The sequence below is a fragment of the Erythranthe guttata genome, chromosome 7 (genome assembly GCF_056151865.1).
Source record: "Erythranthe guttata isolate IM_541 chromosome 7, IM_541, whole genome shotgun sequence".
Taxonomy (NCBI): domain Eukaryota; kingdom Viridiplantae; phylum Streptophyta; class Magnoliopsida; order Lamiales; family Phrymaceae; genus Erythranthe; species Erythranthe guttata.
In genome coordinates, this window is record NC_142539.1 from 2,558,638 (window position 1) to 2,574,413 (window position 15,776).

The 15,776-nt window shown below is 35.8% G+C and overlaps 2 protein-coding genes across 2 annotated transcripts; both read left to right on the forward strand.

Moving 5' to 3' along the window:
- Positions 1 to 4,241: 4,241 nt before the first annotated feature.
- On the forward strand, positions 4,242 to 5,799 carry LOC105970766 (RING-H2 finger protein ATL16). The gene has a single exon (XM_012995597.2). The coding sequence runs from the start codon at positions 4,561 to 4,563 to the stop codon at positions 5,617 to 5,619; it is 1,059 nt and encodes a 352-aa protein (XP_012851051.2). The 5' UTR covers positions 4,242 to 4,560; the 3' UTR covers positions 5,620 to 5,799.
- Positions 5,800 to 13,470: 7,671 nt separating this feature from the next.
- Positions 13,471 to 14,011, forward strand: LOC105970768 (ethylene-responsive transcription factor 14). The gene has a single exon (XM_012995599.2). It carries the CDS (start codon positions 13,544 to 13,546, stop codon positions 13,928 to 13,930), a length of 387 nt encoding a protein of 128 aa, XP_012851053.2. The 5' UTR covers positions 13,471 to 13,543; the 3' UTR covers positions 13,931 to 14,011.
- The last annotated feature ends 1,765 nt before the right edge of the window (positions 14,012 to 15,776 follow it).

A 15,776-nucleotide genomic window follows, 5' to 3' on the forward strand; every position in this document is an offset into this window, starting at 1 on the left:
CCGAGACACTAATTTACTCATAACCCGCTGTCGCGTGTATTATGAGTCTATTATTCATAAGCGATTCACTATATGTCTATGCAAACCAATTATGAGTAAAGCATTAACTAACAAATCTCGTAAATGGCTACCTAAGGTGATATCTGTATGTCTACGACACCACATGCAATTGACACACTCATCCGGTGAAAACTACTCGAAGGTTCTTCTACTTACCGTCTAATTATCAAAATAGCTCTGTCGAGTCAATCCCAATAATCACAGATAAAGCACATAAATTGATCAAGTTCATGCACTAACAATCATAACAAGTAGAAGAAATAATCATAAAATCATAATTGCATAATCTCAAGAAAAAGGGTTCGCAATCCCGACATAGGGTTCCAACAAAATCCTAGATTAAAAACTTAGCTACGCATGTTCGTTACGAAAAACATAATAAAAATACGAAAAATCATAAAACTATAAATAACAATAAAAGAGGAGAACTATGATGAAGATTCGTCAAGTCTTCGTCTTCGTTCTTGTGCTCCTTGATTGCGTGTAGAAAGATGAAAGATAAAAACTAAAAATAAAGATAAAAGGTAGAAAGATCCAAGATAATCCTAATTGTGTGCTTGTGGCCTTTAAATAGGGTGCAAAAATATAATAGGGCGGGTTTCCTTGTGTAATTAAAATTCCTTCACTGCGCCATCACGACCATCCGGACGGCCGTGTGAGATTTATGCCTAAACTCCGCACGGCCGCGCGGTTCCTTGATACTCCAGAATTCTGCTTTTTCACTTTTGGCCCACTTTTTCTCCGAATTTGCAGTTTTCACCCCAAAAGTTGCCAATTCTTCAATTTGCACCTAAAATACAAATAATAACCAAATTAAGCACCAATTATCGTAAAAACACATCAAAAGCTCCAATTAAAAGGTACAATTAAGTGTATAAATATACACTTAACAGTCACCAACCATGATTGACTTTGACTTTGAGGCGATTTATCTGTCGACGATTGTTACATTATAAATGTATGCTTCAGTGAGAGCGAAAATGTAACACACATACTAGAGTCTTCATTCTTCATTTTCGATCTCCATTCTATTGTGAATGAGAGATTCACTGTCTATGATGGAGGAATCTGAGTAGTTATTTGAGTGTGTTCGAAAGAATGAAGGGATCTGGACTTGAATTATTAGGGACTGAGTCGTTGCTTACTGATGCGTGTTCTCTACTTGTTTACCTATTTATATTTAGATATATTTTGTAATCTTTTAGTCTCCTTTTCTGTAGGTTCTATATGTAATAATCTATATTTTTGGGGGATAGAGAGTGTGGACATATTATTTATCTAAAGTGTGATGCAATAGATTGCATAATGGACCTTAAAATGGATGATAATTGATAAGTGAGTTTGGTAGCTTATCTTTATGGGTTCATCAATAGATTACTAGGTTAGGGTATAATCATTTTCCAGCCTGGAAAACCTTTTCACAATAACTCATCCTTTTATTACCAATTTCCTCAAGTTTGGTAGTATGTCATTCTTCCAATTACATTATAGGTGAGTTTTTTTTTTCCCCCTTCTAGGTGTTATATTGGATGACGCGTACATTATATGTAGTATGGGCACGGAAACGGTGATGCGGAAAAACATAGAAACGGACATGGGAAACGGCATATCCCAAAGATGAAGATACTGGAGTTTGGGAGAAACGTGGTAAATATTAAAGTTATAATGTTATATGGTTATATTTATAAATATGCATATAAACATATATAAATTCTTTTTATGTATTTTAAAAATAAATTTTACTATCAACTTTCAGTTTGCAGTTGATCACTAAATCGTGTAAATAATTAGGGAAGCGACAAAAATATTTAAAAATTTGCTATTCAAATATGTTTTGAATTTTCTAGAAAATTGCAAAATGGCCTATAAAGTGTCCAACATGTGTTCTCGGGTGCCAGACACAAAACATACCCGCTACGCGAAAACGTTAAGAAGTTGAAGTATAATGTTAATTAAAATTTACCAGTAATTTATATGTGGATACAATGTTTTTTTTTTCACAAATAAATCTTAATAAATTGTTTTATGGTAAAAATAAATAAATTAATTGGACCACTAAATGAAATTGCAAGAAACAGAAATCACATTCATCTGTGCCCATATAAGTTGACATCAACCAGAATTGTGGACGGTGGACTTATTGCCCACTCTATACCTATTATCCTTTCCTTAATAAATTAGCTACTACATGATAGTGTTTCTTTAAATATTAGCTCAAACACATAAATATGGCAATTAAATTTTTATTGTATATCACATTAGCTTGAGTTAGACAAGATTGGATTCATTCTCTACTGACTAGTTAGTTATTTAGTAAGTAAGACGGTCGGTTCATTGAATTAGATCTCGTATAAAAAATGTTATGTTCTGATATTATATGGAACTATGGTGCACGGACACGGATACGTGGACACGACAATACGCGGATACGGATACGGTGATACGGCATTTCCAAAAAACTAGGATACGGACACGCGGGGGATACGCGTAAATATAAAAAATATAGGGGTATATTTATAAATAATAAAAATATAGGGGTACAATTATAAATTGTAAAAAATATGTATAAGCCGTCATCACATAAGACAACCGCTAGCCCTTGTTGCTCGTGTTCTTGGTCGCCGTCGCATGGTAGACTTTTAGAGTTTTGGGTGGACTCACAAAGAAAACAGAGGAAATATGTATTATAGAGAATAGAAAATGAGCATTTTTTTTATTAGGGTTTTATCTTAAAACGTAAGAGAAGTGTTCCAACTTTTTTAAAATTGTGGACACTGTCCGACACGGGTGTCCTACTTTTAGCGAAATTATGACACGGCCCGACACGGGTATCCGAGAAGTGTCCGGGTGTATCCGAGTGTCCAAGTATCGGATACGGGGACTCTTCACCTTCTAGAAGTGTCCGTGCAGCATAGATATGGAATTTATCGATAAAACCTTATGTTTGATAAAATTAACATGTAATTTGAAGAATGAAATAGCATTTTACTTGTTTAGTCATTCTATATTAAATTAATGAAATAATAGTATTTAGTAGTGAGATTGAAGAAGTGTGAATCTTGACAACCGAACATGTTACTAACCCCTAGTATTTAGTCAGCAAAACCTTATACCAGTAGCCGAACGAGCAGTAAATGAACATGGGAATCATTCAAAGATTCATCTTCACTATCTAAACTACTTACACATATACGAGACACTTTTTCTTTTTTTGAAATAAACACGCTTCTCGCCAAAGTTACATACTACGCCCAATAAATTTTACCCAATCATTCACTAAACTCTCAACCAAAAAACATAGATCATGATCTGCTAACTAAACTCTCCAATTGAACTGAACTCAATAAGCAAATACGGATCATCAAATTGTGTTCGTCTCCGTTTATATCACGTTTTCTTTACCGTCAAGAGGCTCATGACATTAAAAAAAAAAAAAGTTAAAAATGAATTATAATTATATAATTTTATGTAATTCAAGAGCTTATTTCCTATTTTTTGCTTATAAAACTTACATTTTTTTAATAAGATATCACAAAATATATATATACATATATTTTTTTTAATCACAATTGGTAGTATTTTAATTTAGGGTAAATTCCACTTTACCCCCTGTACTCTGCCCAAGAACCACTTTACCCCCTCGTACTCTTAATTTCGTCGATTTACCCCCTTGTACTTGTACAATTTCCCAATACAACCATGTTCGTCAACTTTTTTCGATTTTGACTCTGACGCCATTTGGTCAAGAGTCAAAATATTGACGTAAATATTGAATTTTTTCGATTTAGACTCTCGAGATTAGAAAAGAGAAAGTTTCACACATTCATATATTGTTTTCTTTGCACTGGGTGGAATCGATCAATTTTTGGGTCTTGATTTTTACTAAGTTAGGGGTTCAATTTGGGGATATCTTGGAAGGGGAAGTGGTGGGAGAAGAAGAAATGACAATGTTGACGGAGGAGAAACGACGCGTTATAGGCAGTGGCAATTTTGTAATTTACAGAGTTGACCAAATGGCGTTAGAGTCAAAATTGACAAAAATTGAAGGAAAGGGTTGTATTGGGAAATTGTGCAAGTACAATGGGATAAATCGATAAAATTGAGAGTACGAGGGGGTAAAGTGACTCTCAGGCAGAGTACGAGGGGGTAAAGTGGAATTTACCCTTTAATTTATTTGGCAACCAAAAAAAAAACATATTTCCTCATTGGACGCCGTGATATTCACCAACTATGTACAATTTTTTCCTCTGTTTTCTCACCTTACTCTCTCTCTCTCTCCTTTAGCTTTCTTCTCCAACACCACAAAGCATTTATAATCCAAACCTTCTTTCAAACAAAATTATCTCTTTCGCAATCCGGCCCGGTTCGATTCTCCCAATCTCGAAACGGGTCGACCCGTTTTCCGCCATTGTCGTCTCCAATGGAGTTTCATGCATATATCGATTAAGATCTCATCAGAAAATTAAACCGATACGTTCACAATATTCTCCAAAATAAAAAATGGATACATTTTCGGGCCGGAAAATATTCCACCCGCCGCCGCCGCCGCCGCCGCACTCCTCCCACACCAGCTTCCCCATCATAGCAGTCGCCATCATCGGAATCATCGCCACCGGCTTCCTCCTCGTCGGCTACTACGTCTTCGTGATCAAGTGCTGTTTGAACTGGCACAGGATCGACCTTCTCCGGCGGTTCTCCTTCTCCAGACGGCGGCGCGTCGACGCCACCTCCCCAACCTCTCGTTCTCCGGCGGCCGCCGCCGCGAACCGGGGCCTCACCGAATCCGCCATTCGATCCATACCCGTATTCAAATTCAAAAAAAAAGCTGCTTCAATCATTAACAACAACAACAATAATGCAGCAATAATCAAGACAACCTGCGATATCGATTGCGCCGTGTGTCTGAACGAATTTCAAGAAGACGAAAAGCTCCGAATAATCCCGAACTGCCGCCATCTCTTCCACATCGATTGCATCGACGTCTGGCTCCAAAACAACGCCAACTGCCCACTCTGCAGAACAAGCATTTCATCCAATTATACCAATTACACTTTCCAAGAAAATCAAGATCCGATTTTTACGAACGACGACGTGGTGATCGAAATCGGACGAGAATCGTCGAGCCCGTCATCTCGGCCCGTAATACCCGAAAGAGAAAGAACGGGCTCAGACGGGCTTTTAACGAATGCTAATAATAGTATTGTTATTAGTCATTCGCCGAAGATTTTATCGAGAAAAAAATCGAAAAAACTAAGCCATGTTTGGAGCATGGGAGACGAGTGGATCGATAATCGGGAAAAAGACGAGCAATTTGTGGTTAATCAGCCAATGAGGAGGTCTTTCTCGATGGATTCGGCAGCTGATAATCACCTTTACTTAGCCGTGCAAGAAATAATTAAGGGACAATTATTACAAGATTTAAATAATTACCAAGTTAATTATCCTCCTAATGAAGTATGCAGCAGTAGCAGCAGCAGCAGATCAATTAAAAGATCATTCTTTTCTTTAAAGGGTTCAAGATCAAGTGCAGTTCAACCAGTTACAATATTAGAGCCGTGATTTTTTCTTTTTCCGGGGGGGCTATGGCCCCCTGTTGTTCGTATTGTATACTGGCTCCGCCACTGTTTTAAGTCGTGTTTAATTTTTTAGGTATATAGAAATATTGGTGATAGATTTGTTTAGTGACTAAAGGATGGTTGTCATCATCTAGTAAAGTAGTGAAGAAATTTGAAATGTGCACTTTGGTGAGTTCTTAGTTTGTATGGGATTTTTTTGGATTTCTTTTTTCATTTGATGACAAATTGCAAAGATGATAGTGATAGATTGCCTAAATACCTAACTTTTTTTTTTAATTATTTATTCACTAAAGATATTATTGTGAAAATCATTGCTTAACAACTTTTTTTGCTTATTCCCCCCACTTTTGTTCCATCTATATTTGAATTGTTATCATGATTGAATCCATAAATCAAATGATAACATCTTTTGTTCTTTTAGTAGGATTATAGTCCATCATTCACACAAGTAAAACATGGAGACTTTTCTTGTACATAAGTCTAGTGGTGGAGCCAGCATAGGCCCAGAGGGGGTCATAACTCCCCAACAATTCCCGAATCTCAATTTCTTACATAAAGATTAAAAAATGGTATATTCTATGCTACACCGGGTAATATACACCAGGTAGATCTTTACCATTCATATAGACAAAAAAACACACACACACACACCCACATTGGTATGTGAAGATCAACAGTTAAAAATCACGTATGAAGCAATCACTTTGGATAAAAAGTTAAAAACTAGTGCTGGTAAATAAATTTGTCAATAAAGTGTATTAATTTGCTTCTAAAATGATTAATCGTAATTATGATCTAATCCATCCTTAATCATTGGAAATCACAAGAAAAAGCTTTTTCATTGCACATGCAAACCATTAACTGAATTTTAAGTATATTGCATCCTTAAGTGAAATTAGACAAACTTACCTCTCTAAGTGCATAATTAAAAAGTAAGGACAAAATCTCTATTATGTATAGTCTTTGGCTCCACATTTTATCCCTTAAGCTAATTAATGAGGATTTTCCAATTTCCCTAATTATCTCTGCAAATCAATATTCAACAATATAATATACATTTTCGTGTGATTTGTAAGCTGTTACACAGAGACTCGAAGTCTCGAATTAACACAGTGCACATCTATTTTCCTTTATAAAGGAGAAAAAAATGGTAAATTACAATCAACCTCAAAGATAAGGACTATTTAGAAAGAAAAAAAAAAAAAAAAAACCCTTATTTTTCGATAATTACACTTATCCCCTGCAATTTATAGATTTCTTACATTAAGACCCTTTTGTAAAGGGTAGCGGTAAGAAGTTAACAAACCGTAGAGGGTTAGATGTAATTTCTCAAAAAAAGGATCTTTTCTTATAATTACACATTCTTCATGGAGATTGTTGTAATTAAAAAAAGAAGAAGATATGATACTTTTGAGTCAAAATTGGCCAATGGGGGGTCAACCACAATACGAAAAACTTTCAAGTAACCAAGAAATCTTGTACACACGTTTTCAATTGGGTCCCATCTAAGAAATAAACTATTTGGAAATTGCTAAAATGAAAAGAAAAAAAAAAGTCAAACCCACCAAGAAACAAAAGTCAAACTATGTGTGGAAAAAGAATCCTATAAAAAGTGCAAAAATTGGTGAAATAAAAAGGACCGACACCTTACATGCTCAATTTTGTTGACTGATTAAAGAAAGACAATTCCCATCCATATTTAATATTTTTTCAATTAAATAATAATATGTTGGATCGAAATAGTTAGAATTCAACTTTTTAATTAAGGGCTAATTTCATTTAACAGCTAAGCGTTTTATGTTCTCTATTTAATTAATTAATTGATTAATTAACTATATTCTCTCACTATTACTCAACAACTATTCATGTTATAACCTATTGAAAATGACATTGGGTATATATGTTTTTTTTTTCTTAAAACAAAAGTTATCTTCTAAAAAGATATTTTCCCAGTAATGATGTTTATTGATGATCCGTAAATCGATCGAATCGTACCGAATTGAAATTTCGGCAAAATTTCGTAGTAAAAATTGAAACATATTAATTATTATATTTCTTAATATTTTCATACAAAAATTTCCACTATTCATTACAAATTTCCACTCTGTACCAATTTATTTGCTACCAAAATTTATAAAGATGGGGTTTTATCGAGCGAATACTCTTTCAATGCGCCGTGACTAGGGATGAAAATCGAACGAATCAGATCGTATTTGACCCTTTCGGAAATTTTTCGATTTTTTCTTTTTGGAATTCCAGAATAGATTCCGATTCTGATTTCTTCGAAAATTGGAATTTTTTTTTTCAGAACTATTTCGGATCGAAATTCGCAAATTCGAAAATGTTGATATGTATTCCCAATTCCTATCCAATTTTTTTCGCAAGACTTTCGGGATTCGCAATTGAAAAAATCGTTCCAAAATCAGACTTCTTCGAATCGGATTCAACGAAAATCGGAAATTTCATTCCGAGTCCAGCCCTAGACGTGACATTGCCAACTACTCACATCACTATTTTTAAAACCAAAAGTTTCAAAAACAAAATCATTTTTTGTTTTTTGAACCATGAAATACTCCATCAAAAAAAAAAAAAAAAAAAAAATATATATATATATATATATATATATATATATGGAAGAAATAATAGATCATGTGGGTGAAGTGCACATGGGGAGAGATGTAAGACTTTAGCAGCAGGTGTCAGTACAGTCAGAGCCAAGTTTTACTTTGAACATATATTTCCAGTCCAGATGTGAACTATCCTTATTTTTCTCATCAAATCATATCATACTCTTCTGTGTCAGTTTTCTTACATTTTTTTTATTTATAGCTTTGCACACAAGTTTGGACATTCACACATTTATTGCACAGAAATTTATACATAGTGCACTAGAAAATTAAATTATTGTAGTATTTAATTTATTAATTAGCATTTGCATGAATATGGTACGTGTAGTGTGTGTGTGTGTGTGTGTGCATGAATCTTGCGACTGTTTTATGTGTGCTGTCGCCTTGTTAGCAATTCTGGCACCTCATCTTACACTTCATTTAGGGGCTAGAATATGAGGTAATTTAATAGAACACTTTTTTTTTTTTTTTAAATGGACTAAAGTGTATAAATTTGAAAATTAGAGGTATGAAAATGCATTAACTAATAGATTACAAATAAAAATTAAATAGAGAGTGTATAATTCAGGGCAAAGTTCGTGTGTTTAGGGTTGTCTCTAGATCTGACTCTCCATCAATCCATCTCATGCTCTAGATAGGGACTCGAGTCAAAGTTCGCCGGTGAATGGACCAATGCTTGAGTCGAAGACTATCGGGTACCGCCGAAGTTTGACCAAGGTTGACATAGAACAAGAAGACATAAGGAGTAGATGAGGAGAGCATAAGGGTTCTGGGAATCAAACGGGCAAAAGAGAAGAGATTTGAGAGATATGTATTTAAATGAGAGATCAATCAACATGATGTAACACCTCGATCCAACGGATGAGATCAGTTATTTTGTTTATTCGAAAGTGTTTTATTTTGTAAACAAATAAAAAAGTTGTTAAGTGTCCCAATTTTGCTGATAAGCTATTCATGTATATTTTCTTAGGGATTATTTTAGGGACCCCCTAATTTCGTAATTATATCCAACTAACTACTAAGCGGATACCACCCTATGGCTAACCCCCCTAGTTTCGAAAATAATTTGACGGACCCCCCTGGGCATACATGAAGTACCTAAACTGCCCTTAGTAGCCCTTTCCATAATCGTGGACGTTAGGGGTGAGCAAAAAAACCGAAAAACCGAAAAACCGAACCGAAAACCGAAAAAACCGAGCCGATATGTACCGTCCCGACTTAAAACCGCATATACGGTAATTTTTTTTTGAAAAACCGAAAATATCGGTTTGTGTATGGAGAATTTAAAAATTACCGAACCGATTTCCCGAACCGAACCGATTTATACAAAATGATGTATTTTTTATATATATTATAAATACGTATCCTAGCGTGCCTCTATCTTTCGAGCGCCTCCATGTGACATCTTTTTCTATTAATTAATTTTGGTTGTGACGTGTTTTTTATTAGTTAATTTTCGGTTGTTATTTGTTAATTTTCTCAAATAAATATAATGAAAGTCCAAATATATGGGTTTTATGCCGAACCGGTTCGAACAGATAGACGAAATCGAAACCGAAAATAAACCGAATTGATACCGAAACCGTTTACCGAAAACCGAAAAACCGATTCACACCGAACCGAAAAAAACCGACATATTCGGTTTTTAAAATATGAGAAACCGATATTATCGGTACGTGTTTGGTTTATTGGAAAAACCGAGCCGTACCGACCCGTGCACACCCCTAGTGGACGTTACCATGTACACGTGATCCCAACGTTTTAAGTTTTCTGTGAATGCGGAAAACGTGCGACGTATAAGGGAAACTGAATTTTTTTCGCGATTTGGTGAGATTTTCGTTTCGTTTCAAACATTGCGGATTTCGTTTTCGGTGTAATTTGTGGATCTTTGTAGCAGTCATTTTCGAATAAGCCGACGTCTGTTAGGTTCCACCTTAGGAATCTTGGGAATGCGTTCGGTGTTGTTGACACTAACAGGTTACTGCGCTCGCATAGCCAGTACTGCAGATATTTTTGAGGGAATACTTGTTAGTTTAACAGAAACAGCATTGTTTAACAACATAACTATACATAACTACATATATCTATATATAACTATGCTTATTTAGATGTCGTAGGCAGAAGTATTACCAGCAGTAATGGAGTGCAACCTGTCACCTTATCGGCGGGGGATGATCTCACATGATCTAGTAAAAATTCTGTAATCCCTCGTGCCCAGTTGTACCTCTCCATGTTTGCTATGCTGTCACAATACTTGAACATCCACCAAGCAACGATGCTTGGTGATGAGTTGAAGAAGCAACTGCTCATTAGGTGAAGTACTATCAACTTGATAACGTCTTCGTTGTCATCTTGTTCTCTCCCTGCTAAAGATGCCATAAGTTGTCTTTTGACATCTTAAAATGTCACTTGACTATGATTGTGAAATCTCCTATGCACGAGCCCGTCATTTGGCCTTTGTGATCTGTCAAAACGCATCCGTACTGGCCCAGACTTTATTCCAAAAATTAATTCACATTCTTCTGGTTCGATTGTCAGAGTCTTGCCTCCAATTACAAACGACTGTGCTTTAGCATCGTAAACCCTGATAATTTTCCAAACACCGGTTTGTGTTCCTCTAACCGAAGCCTCGCTTATTTTGTGTTTGGCGAAAGGTAGGACAAGATTGTAGAACGGTGTACGTCGAAGGCAATCGTAGTGCTCTGGCCGGAGGTGGACATCTGAGAAGAATTTAACAGTTTTATGTAGAGTTGAACGGTATTGCGAACTGTACCCCCTTTGTGTAAGGCCTGGCGCGCTAGCAATGTTTCTTCATCTATACAACAAAAAACAAGTATGTATTGCAAGGTAATGAGTGACATTAGACACAATATAACTACATGTAACTACAGAGTATTCTAACTAAAAACGTATGTTGTTGATTCAGAGATGTGCCGATCTATGGCCAACCGTTAATACAACTATGCAAATCTATAGAAAATGTATATATGGGATGCGCCGATATATGGCTAACTGTTAATACAACTATGCAAATCTATAGAAAATACATATATTTGGTGCAAGCTGACATAGATGATGTAGAACATAACAAATACCTGCGTCTAGGTTTTGCAACTCCTCTTCCGCCGCTCGTGTTGATTTTCCTGTGTTATCGCAACAGATTTTTGGTGAGATTACAAAACTACATACAACATTCAGTGACTACATATCACTGCATGCGTCTCATAGATCCTTTAGAACAGGGAAACGAAGAAAAAAAATCGAGAAATAGTGCGAATTCCCCTGTACAGAGTTTTTTTGTAAAAAGTACCTGTTTTCTTCATAGCTTTTGCTTTTTTCACCATTGTTTTGCTTTTCGGGAGGAGATTTAGTACGCCGGCGTAGGAACGAGTAGATTTGTGTTTGTGTCGGAGGTGGAAGACGGAAAATGTTCGTGGTCGGCGGTTTCCACAGTCGGAGGTAGGTTGGAGACGAAATCCTCTGTCCTGATATGTTGCGTGTAATTGAGAATTTTGGGGAACTGCGCGGTTATTTTGTCGAATATTTTATTTATGTCGCCCAGCGTTTTATGGCTGCAGAGGTAGTAATGTACTTTCCTATCCCCAGGGGGTATGTCAAAGACAGATTTTCCTTTGGGTTTAGCGCTAGTTAATTTGCCTCTTCTAAAATAAGCCCATTTTCTTACCATAAAAAAAAAAGAAAATAAAAAGAATAATTCAAGAATATTTGAGATATTAAACTTGGGCCGTTGCAATTTAACCGGTCCATTCAGTTGGGTAAGAAACAAACAAGCAAATGGCCCAAATCCAATTATTTGGGATTTCGATCCTTTTTTTTTAATTATTAACCGGCCCAATTTCTTCATTAAAGTTGTTTTAACTTAAAAAAAGATAATTAAAAATGCTAATTATATTTCCTTGTATCCATTTTAATTTTAAATTTTATCATCTACAAATAATGTAATTTCCGATGTTCCACTAAATATCACGATTTCAAAAATATTGAATACGAAATGTTGAATAGTCAAGTCAAAGTCAAAGTCAAAGTATCAAACTGCATAATAGACCATGGTCCATTTTCGTATTCTTGTCCATTCGTAAAGACAAACTAGTAATCGGAACAAAACTTTTCCCATGTTTTTTTTATTTATTAAATTTTAGAAATATATTTCATTATGAATTATGATCATCTCATTTTTCGATTTTCCGAATTTTCTTAAAAGCGGAATTGTTATACACATTAGATCCCTGATTCGATCCGATTTTATTTCAGATTATTATACCAAAATTATACATACTATTACATCTTTTAAGTTACATATGAATAAAAAAAAAATTGGAATTTTCGAATTCAGCCCATTTCAAATGACTACTTAACATTTGCATTTATATGCAGTGTCACATCTAACATTTTCAAACATAAGTGCTATCCAATTTATACATGATTAATTAATGTTTTGAATGTTCTTGCACTTATTCCATCAAATCAATGTATATTAACCTATGGGACCTATTGAATTTCCATTTGACATAGATGTCTACTTTTCTTGATGAATAAATTGCAGCCAATAATATATGCGTAAAATTACACTATTATATAATAATTTGTTAACTATACGAGAGAAGTAAACCACACTATGTTAATTATATGTGACAAGTTTAATTTAACGACAACTGGCAAGCAGATTCGACATTCGATTAACACAAGCTCAGTTGCTCGAATCGATAAACCACCCCACGGGAAACATAACCCATTTCAAATAATTAACTTTTACCATTATTATGGAAAAAGATATGCTAATGCAAGAACTCCCAATTTTGATTATGTCAGACATGACGTCAGCAACATGACCTCACATCAATCTAGACCATTTCTCTCAACTAATTTTTGCACGTGCGAATCCTTTTTTGTTTTTAAAACAAACACCTCATTTGATTCTTTTTTTTTTCCATCATAATTAATAAAATAGTTTCAATCAAAATTACTAATTAAATCCCAAAATTAAATACAAAAGTAATTGTCCCAAAAGCCACCACACATTGACCAGCCCAGATACAATGCACACTAAGTTTTGGTCTACATGGAAGGTTCTATCCACGTGGTGCTTCTTCCCCACCGCATGACCGTCCACGTGGCAGATTCTGGACCCTCCATTTCGCCACATATAAAAGTACCACCACCTGACTTATTACAACAAAAATAAAAATAAAAAATTAACAACACACAAAAACCCAAAAATAAAAAAAATAAATAAAAAAAAAACCTGAATTTTTTTCCAACATGGACAAGTACAACCAATCATCGTCAACGAAGAGCGGCGGCGGCGGCAGCGGCGGAGAGATAAAGTACAGAGGCGTCAGAAAGCGGCCGTGGGGAAAGTACGCGGCGGAGATACGCGACTCAGCGAGGCACGGCGCAAGAGTGTGGCTGGGGACGTTCGGCACGGCGGAGGAGGCGGCCAGGGCGTACGACAGGGCGGCGTACGCCATGCGGGGCCACCTGGCGATTCTCAACTTCCCCGGGGAGTACAACTTGCCGAGCACGTCGTCCCACTTCGCCGCCGCTTCGGGCTCGAAGAGGGAAGTGATCGAGTTCGAGTACTTTGACGATAAGTTGCTCGAAGAGCTTCTTGATTACAATGACGACGACGGCCAATCGGGGAAGTAGACCAGGGGTATGAATGTAATTTCAACCAAAATGGCGAAAATAAATAAATATAAATAGAAATATTAAATATATGAATTCGAATAATCCCATATAGATATAGGATTCTTCATTCTTCTTAATTTAGTTTTTTTCTTTTTCTTTTGGTTGTTTTAGGTTCTATGTTCCCGCCTAATTTAAAAAATGGCGTTTTTTTCCTTTTTCTTTCTACTATATACAATGATACACATATTTGCCACTAACTAATTACTAATTAAGTAACTAGTAATCAAATGACGTCATAGTTTATTTAAATTTTTATTAATATGTGATCGATAATTAAATTTTATGGCATGTTCGATTTTACTAAAACAAAATGGAAAACTAGAAGAAAGAAATATTAAGAATTTAAATTGTTAATTAAGTGGCTCACCTTGCAAACTTTAAGTGGGCTTTTAAGTTGATCCACATCCCCTTGGAAGGCTCTTAATATTTTCTCATGAATCTTATTACAAGCTATTCGGCTGGTATATTCCATGTATATTTGTTGTATTGATATATATAGCCATATAGGGTAAATAATTATATATGGGTTGATATGAGATCCTCCTCACGCCTCACTAAACTAGAGTCAACGCATTCAACGTTTTTAACCTCACATTGACCATTAGAATTGATCGAAATTACCATGAAAAGATAGATTTTGATGAGAGGGATCCAATATTAGGTAGCTCGTCAAATTCCGGCCGTCGGACAACAAATTACCCCTCCAAGAAGACCCGTAATCACCGAAATATGCGTGCATGGTAGAACAATTGTAGAAACAGATCCAAAACTTCAAACTCTACGAATTCACCATCAAAAGAAATAGCTGGACGAGAGGAATCTAACGGTGGTTAAACATCAAATATGACGGCCGAAAAGAAAGTTACAGCTTCGAGAAGCACCGTCGTCGAGTAAATACGTGTGCACAATAAAAAAAAATTTACAGAAACAGATCAATAACTTCAAACCGCACGAATTCACCATCAAAAGAAAGAGTTAGACGAGAGAAATCCAACAGTGGTTAAACCATCAAATTCTGACCGCCGGAAAGAAATTTACGGCTCCGAGAAGCACACCATCATCGGTCGGAAACATACGCGGCGGAAATTCGGATCTGAAAGTTGAAAAGAAAGAAATAGTCGGTTGTGCGTTGGCTAGAGCTTAAAACTAATTCTATAAAGGTAGTTTAGGCACTTCAAGTGGCCGATAGGGTATGTCAAATTAAAAGAAAAATAAAAAGTGAGGGGATATCGAATAATGTAATCTTTTTGACAAATAAAATGAATTTTCATTCTCTAATACATTTCAAGAGAGATTACAGAATGTATACTAGTGGACGAAGATCGAACAAATGACAGTGACCCTGCTTTGACAGAGATGCTACTTCGTCAGCCACCAGATTTCCTTTTCGGAGTATATGTTGGACTCTAAATCCTTCAAAATCTTCGCTAATACGTTTCAGATCCATTATGATATTTCCATATTCCGCTCGAGAATCAGAAGTTCCCTTTGTGACTGAGGTAACCACAGAAAAATTTCCCTCTACGATGATCTTCGACCAATTCCTTTCGCGAGCTAAATGGACCGTCAAAAAAACAGCTTTTGCTTCCACCAATGTAGGATCTAGAGGTTGTCTGACATACAGGTTAACCACCCTAAGCATACACCCGAACTCGATCTACCGATAGCTCCTAATCCACAAACTCCATCCACATAATTAACTGTTGCATCGAAGTTGATTTTCACCACATCATTTTCCGAGGGTTCCCAACGCACCGAGTTTCTATCACTTTGAACACATGGCTGAAACACAACTGATGTGGCA

Coding starts and splice junctions, on each gene's coding strand:
- LOC105970766 (XM_012995597.2), top strand. CDS start 4,561: ATGGATACATTTTCGGGCCGGAAAATATTCCACCCGCCGCCGCCGCCG.
- LOC105970768 (XM_012995599.2), top strand. CDS start 13,544: ATGGACAAGTACAACCAATCATCGTCAACGAAGAGCGGCGGCGGCGGC.